The following is a 13,350-nucleotide window of genomic DNA, read 5'->3' as shown; positions in this document are numbered from 1 at the left end:
TGGTGCGTGGTGAAGCTGGATATGCATAAGGCCTATGACATAGTCGAGTGCGTGTTTCTGGAAGCAATGTTCTTGAAGTTGGGTTTTCATGCCGATTGGGTTCATCTGATTATGACTTGTGTGTATCGATGGAATACAAGGTAAGATTTAATTCATCAGAAACTATCATACCTTCTAGAAGGCTTCGATTGGGTGACCCTTTATCATCATATCTATTCATGTAGTGTATGGAACGACTTACAACTTTTCATGTACTTTTTAAATAAAGAGGGACTGATGGAGATGATCTCTTTTCGTCGGAAGAACACTATATCTTTTATATGAAAATTACCCCCCACTAACTATTTCTCTTAACATGCAAGCATATGCCACATTATCGCACAACATGCATAAGAAAATGTTCATCTCACTACCATATGTCTCTTAACATGCAAACATGCCACTTGATCATGACATGCATGAAAAAAAGACCCATTTCAACATGCAAACATACATGAGAATTTTCATTCTATTATGCTACATATATTTAATAAACATTTTACGACTATATAGTAATCAAACATAATAAATTATATGTATTTTTAGTTTTAACTTTTTTATATTATTACTTCAAATATTCATGTTTCATACAATGAATCACATTACAATATGTTGCAAAATATCTCGCAACAACATGCAGAGGTATCGTCAATTTTTTTTTTTTTTTGAGGGGAAGAGGTATCGTCTAGTTGAAGACGTGACATGCGAGGTATCGTCTAGTTGAAGACGTGACTCGTGACAAGTAAACTAGAATACGTAAACTTCCAGGGAAGACGGACATGTAAACAGTAACCTAAGCCGGGAGGCGGGTTTACGTTCCCGTACTCTTCCTGTCGTCTTCCCAACTGGCCCCTCCGAGTCTCCGGCCATCCCATCCTAGAAACAAGCGCCGAGGCCACAACCACCGCGCGGCCACACCTCCGGCGATCCATGTCCGGCGGTGGGTGCAGCATCCGCGCAATCTGGATCCTCACGCCAAACGACGCGGTTGCCTTCTCCAGGTACGCACGCCCGACACCGACCCCACCTCGCGAACCCCCGAGATGAAATCCGGGGATTCTCGCGCCAGGATTCGGTCCTTCTGGTCCAGGAACTCACCTCCCCCCTTCCTTCAGGCGGTTTGCAGTGGTGGAGAAGCGGTGGCGGGTCGCGTGGGAGGCGGAGGGGGCGGGGAAGGGCGCGGAGATGCCGCTGCCGGCGGACTACGAGGTCGCCGCCGCGTTTGCCAACCGCCGGAGAAGGTTTGGCCGTTGTTTCTTGGTTCTTGTACTAGCTTTCTCCGGAGAATTGGTGTGGTCGAGTAAAAATTAGATACTATGTTACTCGTCCTGGAAGTGAATTATGATTTAGATGCAGAATCGTTACTTAGCAATGCCTGTTTCTTCTGAACAAAGGATAAATGTATCCGAGATAGGTATTCATATTAGTTCAGAAGTTCATCCACTGATGAAACTATAACTCGATCAGCACATGTTATGGTATGTTCATGGCTTATAAAATAGTTGCAATAAACACTTAAATATGACATTGTGCAGGGAAGGCACGGCCCGTGGCTCTGGTATCCGCACAAGCTTATCATCTATTGGATCGGATTCCTGGGTCGATGATCCAATCACTCGTCACATTATATCCCTTCAGATTGACAAAGAGGAAGGGGGTGGGTTTATGCTGTGGCCAGTAGTTCTTCAGAAACGTGGAAGCTATTATGTCCTTGTGCTGCCTCTGGTGGATCCTCAGTCATTTAATGCGTTTGAGAGCCTACTGAAAAGACCTGATTGCGGGAGTTCAGCAAAAGAGAATGGCAATCTTTCTTCCATTCTGCTCAATCTTCCGTGCATAACAGGGTAATGTAAGTTTGCTTACCTTATTTATGTGTGTTCTTTGTTGTTTCATTCTTTACACTAGCAACCCCATTTTTCAACTCATATATTTTAATATTTTTGAGTTTTATACTACTATCAATCAATTAACGATCATGTTCACTAGTTGGACTCTCATACTTCATGTTCCATGATAGGGCCTTTATGGTTGCGAATGTTATTGGCGACATAATTACTGGTGATGTTGCTGAACCAGAGGTGATCGTTAGTTCAGGCCCCTCTGTTGGTGGACTGTTAGATTCATTGACTGGAAGCATAGGCATTACAGCCCGGTCAAAACCTATCGCTGCGCCTGTTGCAGCCCCAGTTGCATCAGTTTCCTCGCCTGTAGGTGCTGCTCAGTCAGACTCTTTAAAAGGTGGTATAAGACCTTTTGACAAGGAATTACTACGAAGCTTCATCATTGGTGCCATGCCTTTTGGTGAGTATCATGTCGAATATAACACTTTGTGCTGTTCTATCATCTAGCTTCATGGATCTTTTTATTGATTAACCAACGAAGCTAACAGTATATTTTTGCAGGCACACCTCAGGATCTTAATTATGGCAATGTTTCTTCGATTAGAACAACTGGGTATTCAGCTGATCCTCTTCCGACAGACCAGAAGCAACCTGCCTGGAAACCTTACCTATATAAAGGGAGGCAACGGACTCTCTTTTCTAGCCTGGAGACTATAAACGCTGCACTATATGACCGTGATGATGTGCCAGATTTCCTTTCTGTTTCGGGTCAACTAACCTGTAGGGCTGAACTCGAAGGGTTACCTGATGTTTCTTTGCCACTGACTGGGTTAAAAACTGCCCGTGTGGAGGTATCATCATTCCACCACTGTGTTCAAGCTTCAGAGCCTACTGGTGATAAGCAATCTCTGCTATTTCAACCACCACTAGGAAATTTCGTTTTGATGCACTATCAAGCTCCATGCAACATCAATCCACCTGTGAAAGGGTTCTACCAGTTGTCTATGGTATCTGAGAATGAAGGTGCTTTTCTATTTAAGCTGAGACTGATGGAGGGTTACAAGTCCCCGTTTCTTATGGAATTTTGCATGGTTACAATGCCATTTCCTCGAAGAAGAGTTGCATCATATGACGGAAATCCATCAGTTGGGACGGTTTCAATGACAGAACATTTAATTGAGTGGAGAATTGTTTCAAGTGGCCGGGGCCTCAGTGGTAGGAGCATTGAAGCTACCTTCTCTGGTACTGTTAAATTTCATCCTAGAACAACGCAACGAGTAAATTCATCATTTCGGTCGGTCGTGACCACTGCATTTGCTGAAGATAGTGATTGTGAGGAAGATAACGCTAAGAATGGTGCCAACTTGGATGACTACCTCATGGAAAAAATGAACAAAGACCTTCAAGCAGTTGACTTGGAAGAGCCATTGTCTTGGCAGGCTTATAATTATGCTAAGGTTTGCCTCTACCGAAACATAATGTTGTTGGAATTTGTCAAGTCATTCTTTCATGATGTTATTTTGAATATGAGATCATTGGGAACAATCATATCGGTCACTGTATTTCTGACAAGCCTGGCCACTCTTCTTCGTATTGCTTTCTCAGCATATAGTACTAGCTCTCAGTTGTTCTGTTCTGTTGGTTGATATAGGATCATGCAGCTGTTCATTTTGCATGACATTCTGTTATTCATATTTGTACCTGGGATCATAGAGTATAATCTGGATTCTGGAACAACCACTGTATCATATTTGTTCTTCCTTATGCACACCCGTGAAGTCTTTTAGTATCCATACAGCAGCGCACATGTACTTCTCATTTGAACTTGTTTTTCAATATTAATTGATTATGAAATATTCTCCAGGTGTCTTTTAAGATAGTTGGTGGTACCCTGTCTGGTCTTATAATCGACCCAAGATCTGTAAGTTACCCACAACCTTTCTTGGTCACCATCTTCACTCACTCAGTCAAGTAGCTTACTGTTGTTATCCAATGTTGATGCCCTCATGCCAGCTTAGCTTTTTTAGCCATTGTTCTTCACAAATTTTAATCGATATCCACACATATATTTTGTCCATGTTCTTATGTTTTAGTGCTTGATAGGTGGTACATATTACAGTTTCCTTACTACCATGCTGAAGAGATTGCTAAAGAATCACACCCTTTCATGTCCTGACCTCCATTATGAAATAGTTATTTTCTCCTTGTTGTAGCATTTCCTCCCATTCTTTATTCAAATAATTGGGTCACCATTAAACATCATGTTTCCTGTACTATATTCTGCAGGTAACCGTTTACCCTTCTGTCAAAGCCCCAGTAGAATACTCAATGCAGGTGACTTCCTTATCTCATTCCCTCGAACTTTGGTTCTATAAATAGTCAATGCACTGAAAAACCTGTTATTTTTCTGAATTTTCTCAACATTTCAATAATTGCCCTAAGAGAACTGTACAAACTACAGGAAGAATCGTACAGTGCATGCGTGGGTTTGCATATGCAAAAGTATTACTCCCTCTGTTCACAAATGACGTTTTGACAGTTTAACTGCCAAAACGTCATTTGTGAACAGAGGGTGTACTTTGCTTTGTTAGTGCTGAACTAACTATAAGCATTTTGATCTGATGCGAAGCACCATCCTAGCTTCTGTTGCACACAGTATTTATAAAGTCGTGTTTGTTATTTGTAAGTCGCCTGAAACAATTCGGGACATGGATGTGCAGCCCTAAGCCTGAGACAGGGACAGCCGGTTGGCCGTGGCATCGCCAGTGCAGCAGTGGCCTGGTGGAGGAGGCAGTTTGGGTAGGCTGGGGCGGCGAGGCACACGCGGCAGCGTGTGTGGGTGGGGTCTGGGAGGGGGTTCAGGCCTGTGCAGGACTCTGGCTTCCCTCTAGAATAACTAGTTGATGCCTAGTTGCCTTTTCCCTCTTCATCCCTGCTTATCCCCACTTCCTCTGTGGAACATGATCTTTTCATCTGTAAAATTCACACCTTGAACATAAAATATAATTTATGCTAGACTAACATCACAAAAGATTTGTTCCACAAATACACATTTGATCTGTTTATCCAAACAGATAAATTGTACTTGAATTACCGTGTTATCCCTAATCGGTTATGAGACCCCTGTACGGACCATCAATACAAGATACTCTTTGATAACATTGCTCTCCTTTGGCAGGCCTCTTCTGGAGACTACATACTATGGAATACCTTAGGAAAATGTCCTTCCGCAGCTTTGCCAAAAGAATTATGATTGGCAGTGTTCATGGCCAGGCACAGTTTTTTGGTCCCACCAGAGCTGTGATGGAAGTTTTCTCTTATAGTTCTTATAATTCAGGAAATAGTGTTTCAAGTGGGAAACAACAAATCTGTACATCATTTTTGTCAGACAAGTTTGGTATGCTGATCTTAGATTTCATGGCTCTATGAGATCTCGAATCCATGCTCTTCTCTTATTAGCAATAATTTTTCTATACCCCCTGGATTCTTTCCATTGTATCCGAATTTGACGCTCGTTGTAATGCTATTTTTATGATCACCGCTCAAATTCATGGTGCGTTGAGAAGCTGGAGACGGTGCCAGACATGACCCGGATTTCCTTCTTTGTCCCGTCAAAATATGTTACCGCTGCATAGTTTTTCTTCCATCCACTAGCAGTATGTGTAAATGGGGTGCAGCATCTTTTCTAGGTTCAGTGAATCGAGACACTGATCTGTTGGTCATGTCATGCATGATGCCATCGAGATGGGGGCGGTCGAATATTCGGAATTGTCTTGACAAGCTAGTCTAACATAAAGCTGCATGGTCCTAATCACGAATATAGAGTCGAGATGATCAATTTTCAACAAAAAGGAGAAACCTTTTAGGTCAATTATCCCCCTTTTCAGTTTATAATCTCTTTCAAAAAGGGTGACATGGGTATCTTTCTAAAATCATTTTACTGTTTCATTGTACCACAAATTGGAGGTGAGGAAAGTGGTATAGCTCACCACCGTTCTTTTTTTGTGAAAAAGGTAAACTTTTCCGTTTCCTGTTTCTGTACCCTACAATACAAGATTTCCTCTATGGTTTTCTCACACTATTTTGAGTTTTTTTAGGTTTGTGTCCTGCTCAGGGAGACGAGGCGGCGATGGCTCTCTGAAGATGGAATAAGATTCTTCCCGCCTTGTCCCCGTTTCGGTGGTGTTTCTAGCATCGTCGGAGGGCGTGTGGAGATTTGTCTTCGGCGGATTTCGTGGGATTCGGTTGGTGTTTGTTTTCGGTGGATTCACGTGGATCTTGTCTTCATTCGTCTGTGTTCGTGTGTCCACATGTTGGATTTTTCCGATCTACGCTTCTCTTCATCGGCAGCGGTTGCTATTCTGCCGCGTTTGTCTTATGGGGCTTTAACACGACGACTTTCCGACTGTCTACTAAAACAAGGTTTGCCCGGCTCCGATGAGGCAGGGCGAAGACGGTGGCGAGCCTTCGGCTCGCTTCAGTGCTAGTAGTCATCGCTAAGTGGTCAACAGACCTAGATGTATTTTTTAATTCTTTTTTGTACTATCTTGACAGTTGATAAATACTCCCTCCGTCCCATAATGTAAGACACTTTTTGACATTATGAGACGGAGGGAGTAGATTGGAAGTTATTCTCGCAATTTTTTTTTTTGCAAGATTTCCTGTATGGTTCTCAATCATACTATTAACAAAGAAAACCTAATGGAACTGCATTGCGATATAATTTTGCAAGACAAAAAAGTGTGGTACTACTACTAAAAAACATGACAATCTAACTAAATTTACTTGATATTTAGCGTTATTTTATTTTATTTTTTATAGTCAGTATAGTACTGTACTAGTAGAATGGTTTGGATTCGCTTTGGTCCATGGCCACAGAATCCATCATCAGTTTTCCAACCGGAGGACTTCTTTCAAAAAAATGTTTGAGGCTGCTGCCCAAGCAGAGAAAGTGACCGGCACACTTTACAGAGACCAAACCTGACCCTGCCGCCTTCGCCGCCCCCTCCATTTTCCTAGAAATCGCAAACCCCACCACACCGATAACCTAAGCTTCAAATTCAGAATATACCACCTCAAACTACGCAGAAATTCTTCACGCGCCCAATACCCACCACTGCCGGCGATGAACACCACCGAGGGAAAGCCGGGCGCCGCTGCGGTGGAGGAGATGGCGCGGGAGGCGGCGGCGTGGTGCGCTATGCACGGGCTCGTCGTCGGGGACCGCGCGGACCCGGTAAGGTTCTCGCCTCCTCGGTTCAAACTTCCATGGCTCTTCTTGGATCGGCCGGCCAAGCTCAGGACCGCAATCTTTGAATGAGCAATCTTTGAGTGAGCTTTGATGCGATGAGCAGAGCTCGGAATATCCATCGTCCATGACCAAGCATTCATTGTTGCTGCCTGTCCTCTTGCAGAGATCAGGAACAGTTCCTGGGGTTGGGTTGGTCCACGCTCCAATCTCCCTGCTCCCGTCGCGTCTCCCGGAGTCCTTCTGGAGCCAGGCGTGCGAGCTGGCCCCGCTTTTCAACGAGCTCGTGGATCGTGTTAGCTTGGATGGGGATTTCTTGCAGGATTCCTTGTCCAAGTGAGTTCCGTTGCCATGTTAACCTCTCCACGTTTTCATTCACAGCCTCTGCCTGCAAGTTGACCAGGATAAAAGAAGCGTACCAGCTCACAAAATTATGTCAATTATTCTTGTAGATATGCCTTGAACTTTTTTAGAGGCTGTATATCGACGAATCAGATTGTTGATAATTTGATAAGGATTTTAATGGAGCTCTTTGGCTGATAGCCTGCCTGATACATTCATACTTGTACTTTCAGAACAAGGCAGGTTGATGATTTCACTTCTAGGCTCTTAGATATTCACAGGAAGATGATGGATGCAAACAAGGAGGAGGTTATTCACCTCACCTCTACTACTCAGTCAACTTCTATACCTGAACATTAATAGATCCATCTAGTCTCTTGGTCCCTATTTTGGTTGATGTCCTTACTGTATGGTACTGACAAATGCTACTTTTTTCACTAGAATATTCGACTGGGGCTGCACCGATCAGATTATATGCTGGATTCAGAAACCAATTCTCTTCTCCAAATAGAGCTCAACACTATTTCAGTATCTTTTCCTGGGCTTTGTTCTATAGTGACTGAGCTTCACAGGTAAAGTAGAACATGCTTTGGTATTACATTGCTATGCTTGTGTGTATTTACACTGTACCTTTACTTGAGAAATCTGGTTAGGTAATTGTACACATGGTTTTTATGTCCAAAAAATTATTTCTACACTTCTAAATGATGCTGCATTGCAATTGTGATGTTAAATGATATGTCTTCTATGTTTACGTAGAGATAAGTAAGAATTCCTTCCTGCGTTCCAAATTATTTGATGTTCTAGCTTTGTCCTAAGCCAAAGATCTCTACATTTGACTAAGTCTTACTAATGGATACTATGAAGTTTTGTACTTTGTACCTATAGGGTATTTCTAATCAGATTTATTATTAAGTCATCAGTATGTGTAGTAAATCAACTGATCACTAACTGCTATGCAGGACCTTGATCAATCAGTATGGAAATTTATTATGTCTAGATGCCAAAAGGGTTCCTGGAAATGATGCAAGCCGTCAATTTGCTAAAGCATTGGCCAAAGCATGGGATGAGTTTAATGTTGACAGGTTTGGTACGCTCTAGCTGAATCATGCATATTATAGCTAACCAATTGAGTATTAACTGACACACTTTTTCATGAAATGTTCAGTGCTGTAGTTATGATGATTGTTCAGCCCGAAGAAAGAAATATGTATGACCAATACTGGATTGTCAAATATTTGAGGGAATCATATCCTTTTGTGATCTGCTTTGGCACTTCTCTTAATGATGAAAATTATATATGATTTTCTATAAAAGTTCTTGCTTAGCAAAAGATGCCATGACTCAGTTGCTTAAAGTTTGCTTTGTTAAAACGTTCTTCCTGCCAATGCAGTTGCCATCTTGATACGGGGAAAACCATAGGAATGGCCCGATCTTCACTATTTGGAGATGGATCTGGGTGAAACACAAAGAACAACTGTGGAAAACTTTTGAGAAAACACTCACATAGACAAGATTCACCACCAAAGTACTCAAATCTCATGCCAAAACGAGACGCACGTCAAGATCCAAGCAGCAACAAAAGGAAAAGATAACTAGGGTAGTTCTTCCAAATCTCTAGGAGAGATGGGTCTTGAGAGATAGTTATTCCCCAATCCAAAGGATATGGATGTCTTGATAATCCAAGAGGATTCTTCTCCTGAAAGAGCTCTTGATCTCCAAGGGAGAGGGTAGATTGAGCAAAGCTCTCTCAAGATTTAGTCTATACTTTGCTAACCCTAGATCTTAGAGAAGTACGGGTATTTATAGCCTAGGCATGAAGGGGTATGGGGAGGGGAGATACACGGACCTTACCCAAAATCTGTACAGACAGAACTACTGGACAGTTAGGTCAGAGTGGACGGGACAGTCTGGTGGTGCAATTCTTCAGAGGCTTCAGCGCCGACCGGACAGTCTGGTCGGTTTGGAGGGTTGAGGGCGAGGTGCGAGCGCCAACTAGACAGACTGTCTGGTTGGTTGGACAGGACAGTCTGCTCGACCTCTGGTCGCTCCAGAGGGTTGAGGCCGAGGCGCCAGCGCTCTCCTGACTGTCCGGTAGTGCGGATTTTGCACTGGTTTTCTTCCTTCTCTTCGTCTTTGAGTCTCCGCTCCTCGCTTGGGACTTGGGCTTCCTTCCTTGCTTCTCCAGGTTCATGCCTTCATATCTAAGCATACATAGCATTCCGGATTAAGCTAGAAGCCATGTCTCATCCAAATACATAGGGACCTCAAGTAGGAGTGAAGTCACCTCAGTTTGATGGCACCCGGGCGAGCTCTTGTCATCGGTCCACTTGGATTTTGTGGGGTTGATGATGGGTTCACGGTGATGTCCATGGGATGCTCCGCATGCCATCTTTGGTCCACCTTCCCAGTCTATAGCTCAATCTTGTCATATGGCAATTGTACTTTTGGTTATTTGCTTGTCTCCAGGATCTTCTTCCCAGTCCAGATGCTAAAATGTTACATCAAGTCTCAACATCAAATTTGTGTTCCCTTGACAATTTGTTACACATGGCGTAACAACTATTAGGAAAACCTTGTCAGAGGTGGAGGCTGAAGGCCAGGTTCTCCCTGATGGAACTCTTGTTGTGTATGTATTCAGTGATTGGCTTATTGTTTGTGGCTTGACAGTTGGCAGTTTAGCGATTGCTGCAGTCTTGCAGAATGTTCATTAAAGTATTTTTGGAAAATGCAGAAATGACAGGAAGGTCGCTGTGGTGTATTTTAGAGCTGGCTATACACCAAACGATTATCCTTCAGAAGCAGTACGTGTATACATTGTTTCCACCCTTCAACACAGCATTTTTTGTGACAGTTCCTCTGATTGAAAACCAAATTACCATAGAAGTGTTTTCTTTGAGATAATATGGCTTCATTTTAAATTATTTGAATACTGTTAAGCTTCATGCACTAGCCAACGCAACCAAAAGTCCGAACTGATGGAAAGGGCTAGGCAATCCACATATACACTTCAACACCCCCTATCACGCGTGACGTGGGAAGTCAACACATGAATAGACTCAGAGGTACGGAAGAGGCCTATATGTGGACACAGAGGATAAATTACGAAAGCCAGGACTTGAACACAAGACCTTAGGCTCTGATACCATATTAAGCTTCATGCACTAGCCATCACAACCAAAAGTCCGAACTAATAGAAAGGGCTAGTCAATCCACATATACACTTCAACAAATACTTCTACATTCCCTCGTATATATTGATTTCACTAGTCGTTAATAGGGTCAACACTGAAGCAAAATTTGTGTATGTCTTGTGGATGTATAGCAATTGTTTTTGTTATTAATCCCCATGGCATATTTCTTGTATATTCTAGGAATGGAGTGCAAGGCTTTTGATGGAACAATCATCTGCTGTGAAGTGTCCTTCAATATCATATCATTTAGTCGGGACCAAGAAGATTCAACAAGAACTAGCAAAACCTAACGTGCTTGAAAGGTGATTCAGTTTTTGAGTACCAATGACTTGAATATTCCAATGATGTGAACTGCATATGGACACGTTGTAGTATTGTCGCTGTACTTCTGCCATTAGTGATCAGATCAATTATCAGTCTTTGGTAGACATTAAAAGCCTATCTGACCATAATTTGTTCCCTCCACAGGTTTCTTGAAAATAAGGAGGAAATCGCCAAGCTCCGTCAATGCTTTGCAGGGCTATGGAGCTTGGATGATGAAGAGGTTGTCAAATCTGCGATTGAAAACCCTGACTTGTTTGTCTTGAAGCCTCAACGTGAAGGCGGAGGTTTGTTTTATGCAGTAACATATGAATATTATTTTGCTCATTAGTTGTTTTCTTAGGAGTTTTTCTCATTATTTGTTGATATGCTATTCATGCACAGGGAACAACATATACGGTCTTGATGTGCGAGAGGCTCTGATCAGACTCAAGAAGGAAGGAGGAGATGCTCTCTCAGCCTACATACTGATGCAAAGAATCTTTCCCAAAGCATCTCTCGCTAGTCTGGTCCGTGGTGGTGTTTGCCATGAGGCCCTCACAGTATCTGAGCTTGGGATGTATGGAGCCTACCTGCGGTATAATAAGTGCTTGAAACACAGAAGTCCAAACACTAGCGCTCCTCATAAGATGGTGCTTCCTCTGACAAACAGGTCATGACTCTGATTTCAGGAACAAAGATAAGGTGATCATCAATGACAAGTGTGGTTACTTGATGCGAACAAAAGTTTCTTCTTCGGATGAAGGCGGTGTTGCTGCGGGATTTGCTGTTTTGGACAGCTTATACCTGACCGACAAGGTGATACACGGTGGTTCACATTAGTTTGTGCACATACATTTCATAACAATAAAACTATATTCTGTTTGAAGTGCATTGGCTGTAGGTAATTGGTCCTGTGACCTGTCTGATATTTTTGGGGAAATCTGGAAAAAATATATAAAGAAAAACATCTGTTACATTCCAGCCTCTCCATGGATTGGTGCAAACAGCCAGGAAAATCTAAATGACTTGATAATTTCGGAAGCGACTTATCAAACTCAAAGCTTCATAAATATCCTATCTATAATGTGTAGGCTTATTTGGCACCAAACCAGTATGTTACATACTCCCTCCGTTCCTAAATGTAAGTCTTTGTAGAGATTCCACTATAAACTGCATACGGATGTATATAGATGCATTTTAAGTTTAGATTCATTCATTTTGCTCCGTATATAGTCCACCTAGTGAAATCTCTACAAAGACTTATACTCCCTCCGTCCGGAAATACTTGTCATCAAAATAAATAAAAGGGATGTATCTAGACGTATTTTAGTTCGAGATACATCTCTTTTATCCATTTTGATGACAAGTATTTTCGGACGGAGGGAGTATTTAGGAACGGAGGGAGTAGTTATTTGAAACATGTTCTTCGTATGTACTGCTGTAGGCAGTGTTAAAGACGCATCCCATCAGTGATTAAACATTAAATACATGATTTTCTTCCTTGGTCGTGGATGTGCACTGAGTTCTTTCAGTTTGGCTTAGAAATGATGTTATTTCAAAAAAAGTTTGGCTTAGAAATGTTTGGCTTTCCTTTTTTTTCTACATGGGTAGTCGTTGATGGAAGGTTTGCTTCTTGCAGTGATATCACCTCAGGAATAGCAGCTACAAATCCGAACCAGCATTGACCTACCATGGATTTAGCATTCTGTTGCATCGGTCGCAATAAATGAGATGAACAAAGTTGCTGCACAATTTGCAGACGTCAGCCATTAACATACAGCACACTGTGTGAAGAATAAATATGTCATGTATAGATGACGTGTGTATGTATGAAAAAATAATCCCCGTGAAAAAACGGATTACAAATTCTTGTTTCGTGGATCACTACACCCTTGATTCGGGGCCAGGCAGTTGTGTTATACTGTTAATGTGAATTTTCAGCGTTGCCATTTCTGTTGGTCGATCATATACGAAGAAGTTAAGAATTCTGTGAGATGCAACTTTTTTGAGTGTAAAAAAGACCATATGGGCATGATCATCATGGAAAATTCTCCGCTCTGCTGTCGTATGCTTTGGATGCTATCATGCACCAGTCAGGGATGTTGTCGAAATCAAGTAGTCGAGCACATCTATAACATCTTGATTCTCGGAATGTTTAAGAAAACTTTTACCAAAAGTTAGGGCGAAAAAATTCATTTGTTTTATTTGGTAACAAAGATTAAATTGGACTTACATAATTTGGAGGATTTAATTTGATCTAATGCAAACTTAAATTTATATTGAGTTTGATCTTCTCTTTTAGTTGGGGTTTGGTTTTCTCCCTTCAACATATTAAATTATGCGCATATGTGTATTTTGGAACTTCTTTTGAATTTGTTAGCTT

General features: G+C 41.9%; 2 protein-coding genes across 2 annotated transcripts; both read left to right on the top strand.

Moving 5' to 3' along the window:
- Positions 1–872: 872 nt before the first annotated feature.
- LOC119307920 (AP-5 complex subunit mu-like) lies at positions 873–5,451 on the top strand. The gene is made up of 8 exons (XM_037584017.1): positions 873–1,040; positions 1,155–1,280; positions 1,575–1,883; positions 2,057–2,340; positions 2,442–3,337; positions 3,745–3,801; positions 4,167–4,214; positions 5,059–5,451. The coding sequence occupies exons 1-8, from the start codon at positions 970–972 to the stop codon at positions 5,131–5,133; spliced, it is 1,866 nt and encodes a 621-aa protein (XP_037439914.1). The 5' UTR covers positions 873–969; the 3' UTR covers positions 5,134–5,451.
- Positions 5,452–6,909: 1,458 nt separating this feature from the next.
- On the top strand, positions 6,910–12,962 carry LOC119307919 (glutathione synthetase, chloroplastic-like). Its single transcript, XM_037584016.1, has 13 exons — positions 6,910–7,116; positions 7,295–7,464; positions 7,704–7,779; positions 7,912–8,042; positions 8,433–8,555; positions 8,639–8,719; positions 10,019–10,099; positions 10,205–10,274; positions 10,845–10,966; positions 11,133–11,272; positions 11,370–11,562; positions 11,657–11,783; positions 12,607–12,962. Exons 1-13 carry the CDS (start codon positions 7,006–7,008, stop codon positions 12,607–12,609), a joined length of 1,428 nt encoding a protein of 475 aa, XP_037439913.1. The 5' UTR covers positions 6,910–7,005; the 3' UTR covers positions 12,610–12,962.
- Positions 12,963–13,350: the final 388 nt, after the last annotated feature.

This window comes from Triticum dicoccoides, chromosome 5B (genome assembly GCF_002162155.2).
Source record: "Triticum dicoccoides isolate Atlit2015 ecotype Zavitan chromosome 5B, WEW_v2.0, whole genome shotgun sequence".
NCBI classification, from domain to species: Eukaryota; Viridiplantae; Streptophyta; class Magnoliopsida; order Poales; family Poaceae; genus Triticum; species Triticum dicoccoides.
This window is presented reverse-complemented; position numbering and strand designations above follow the sequence as displayed.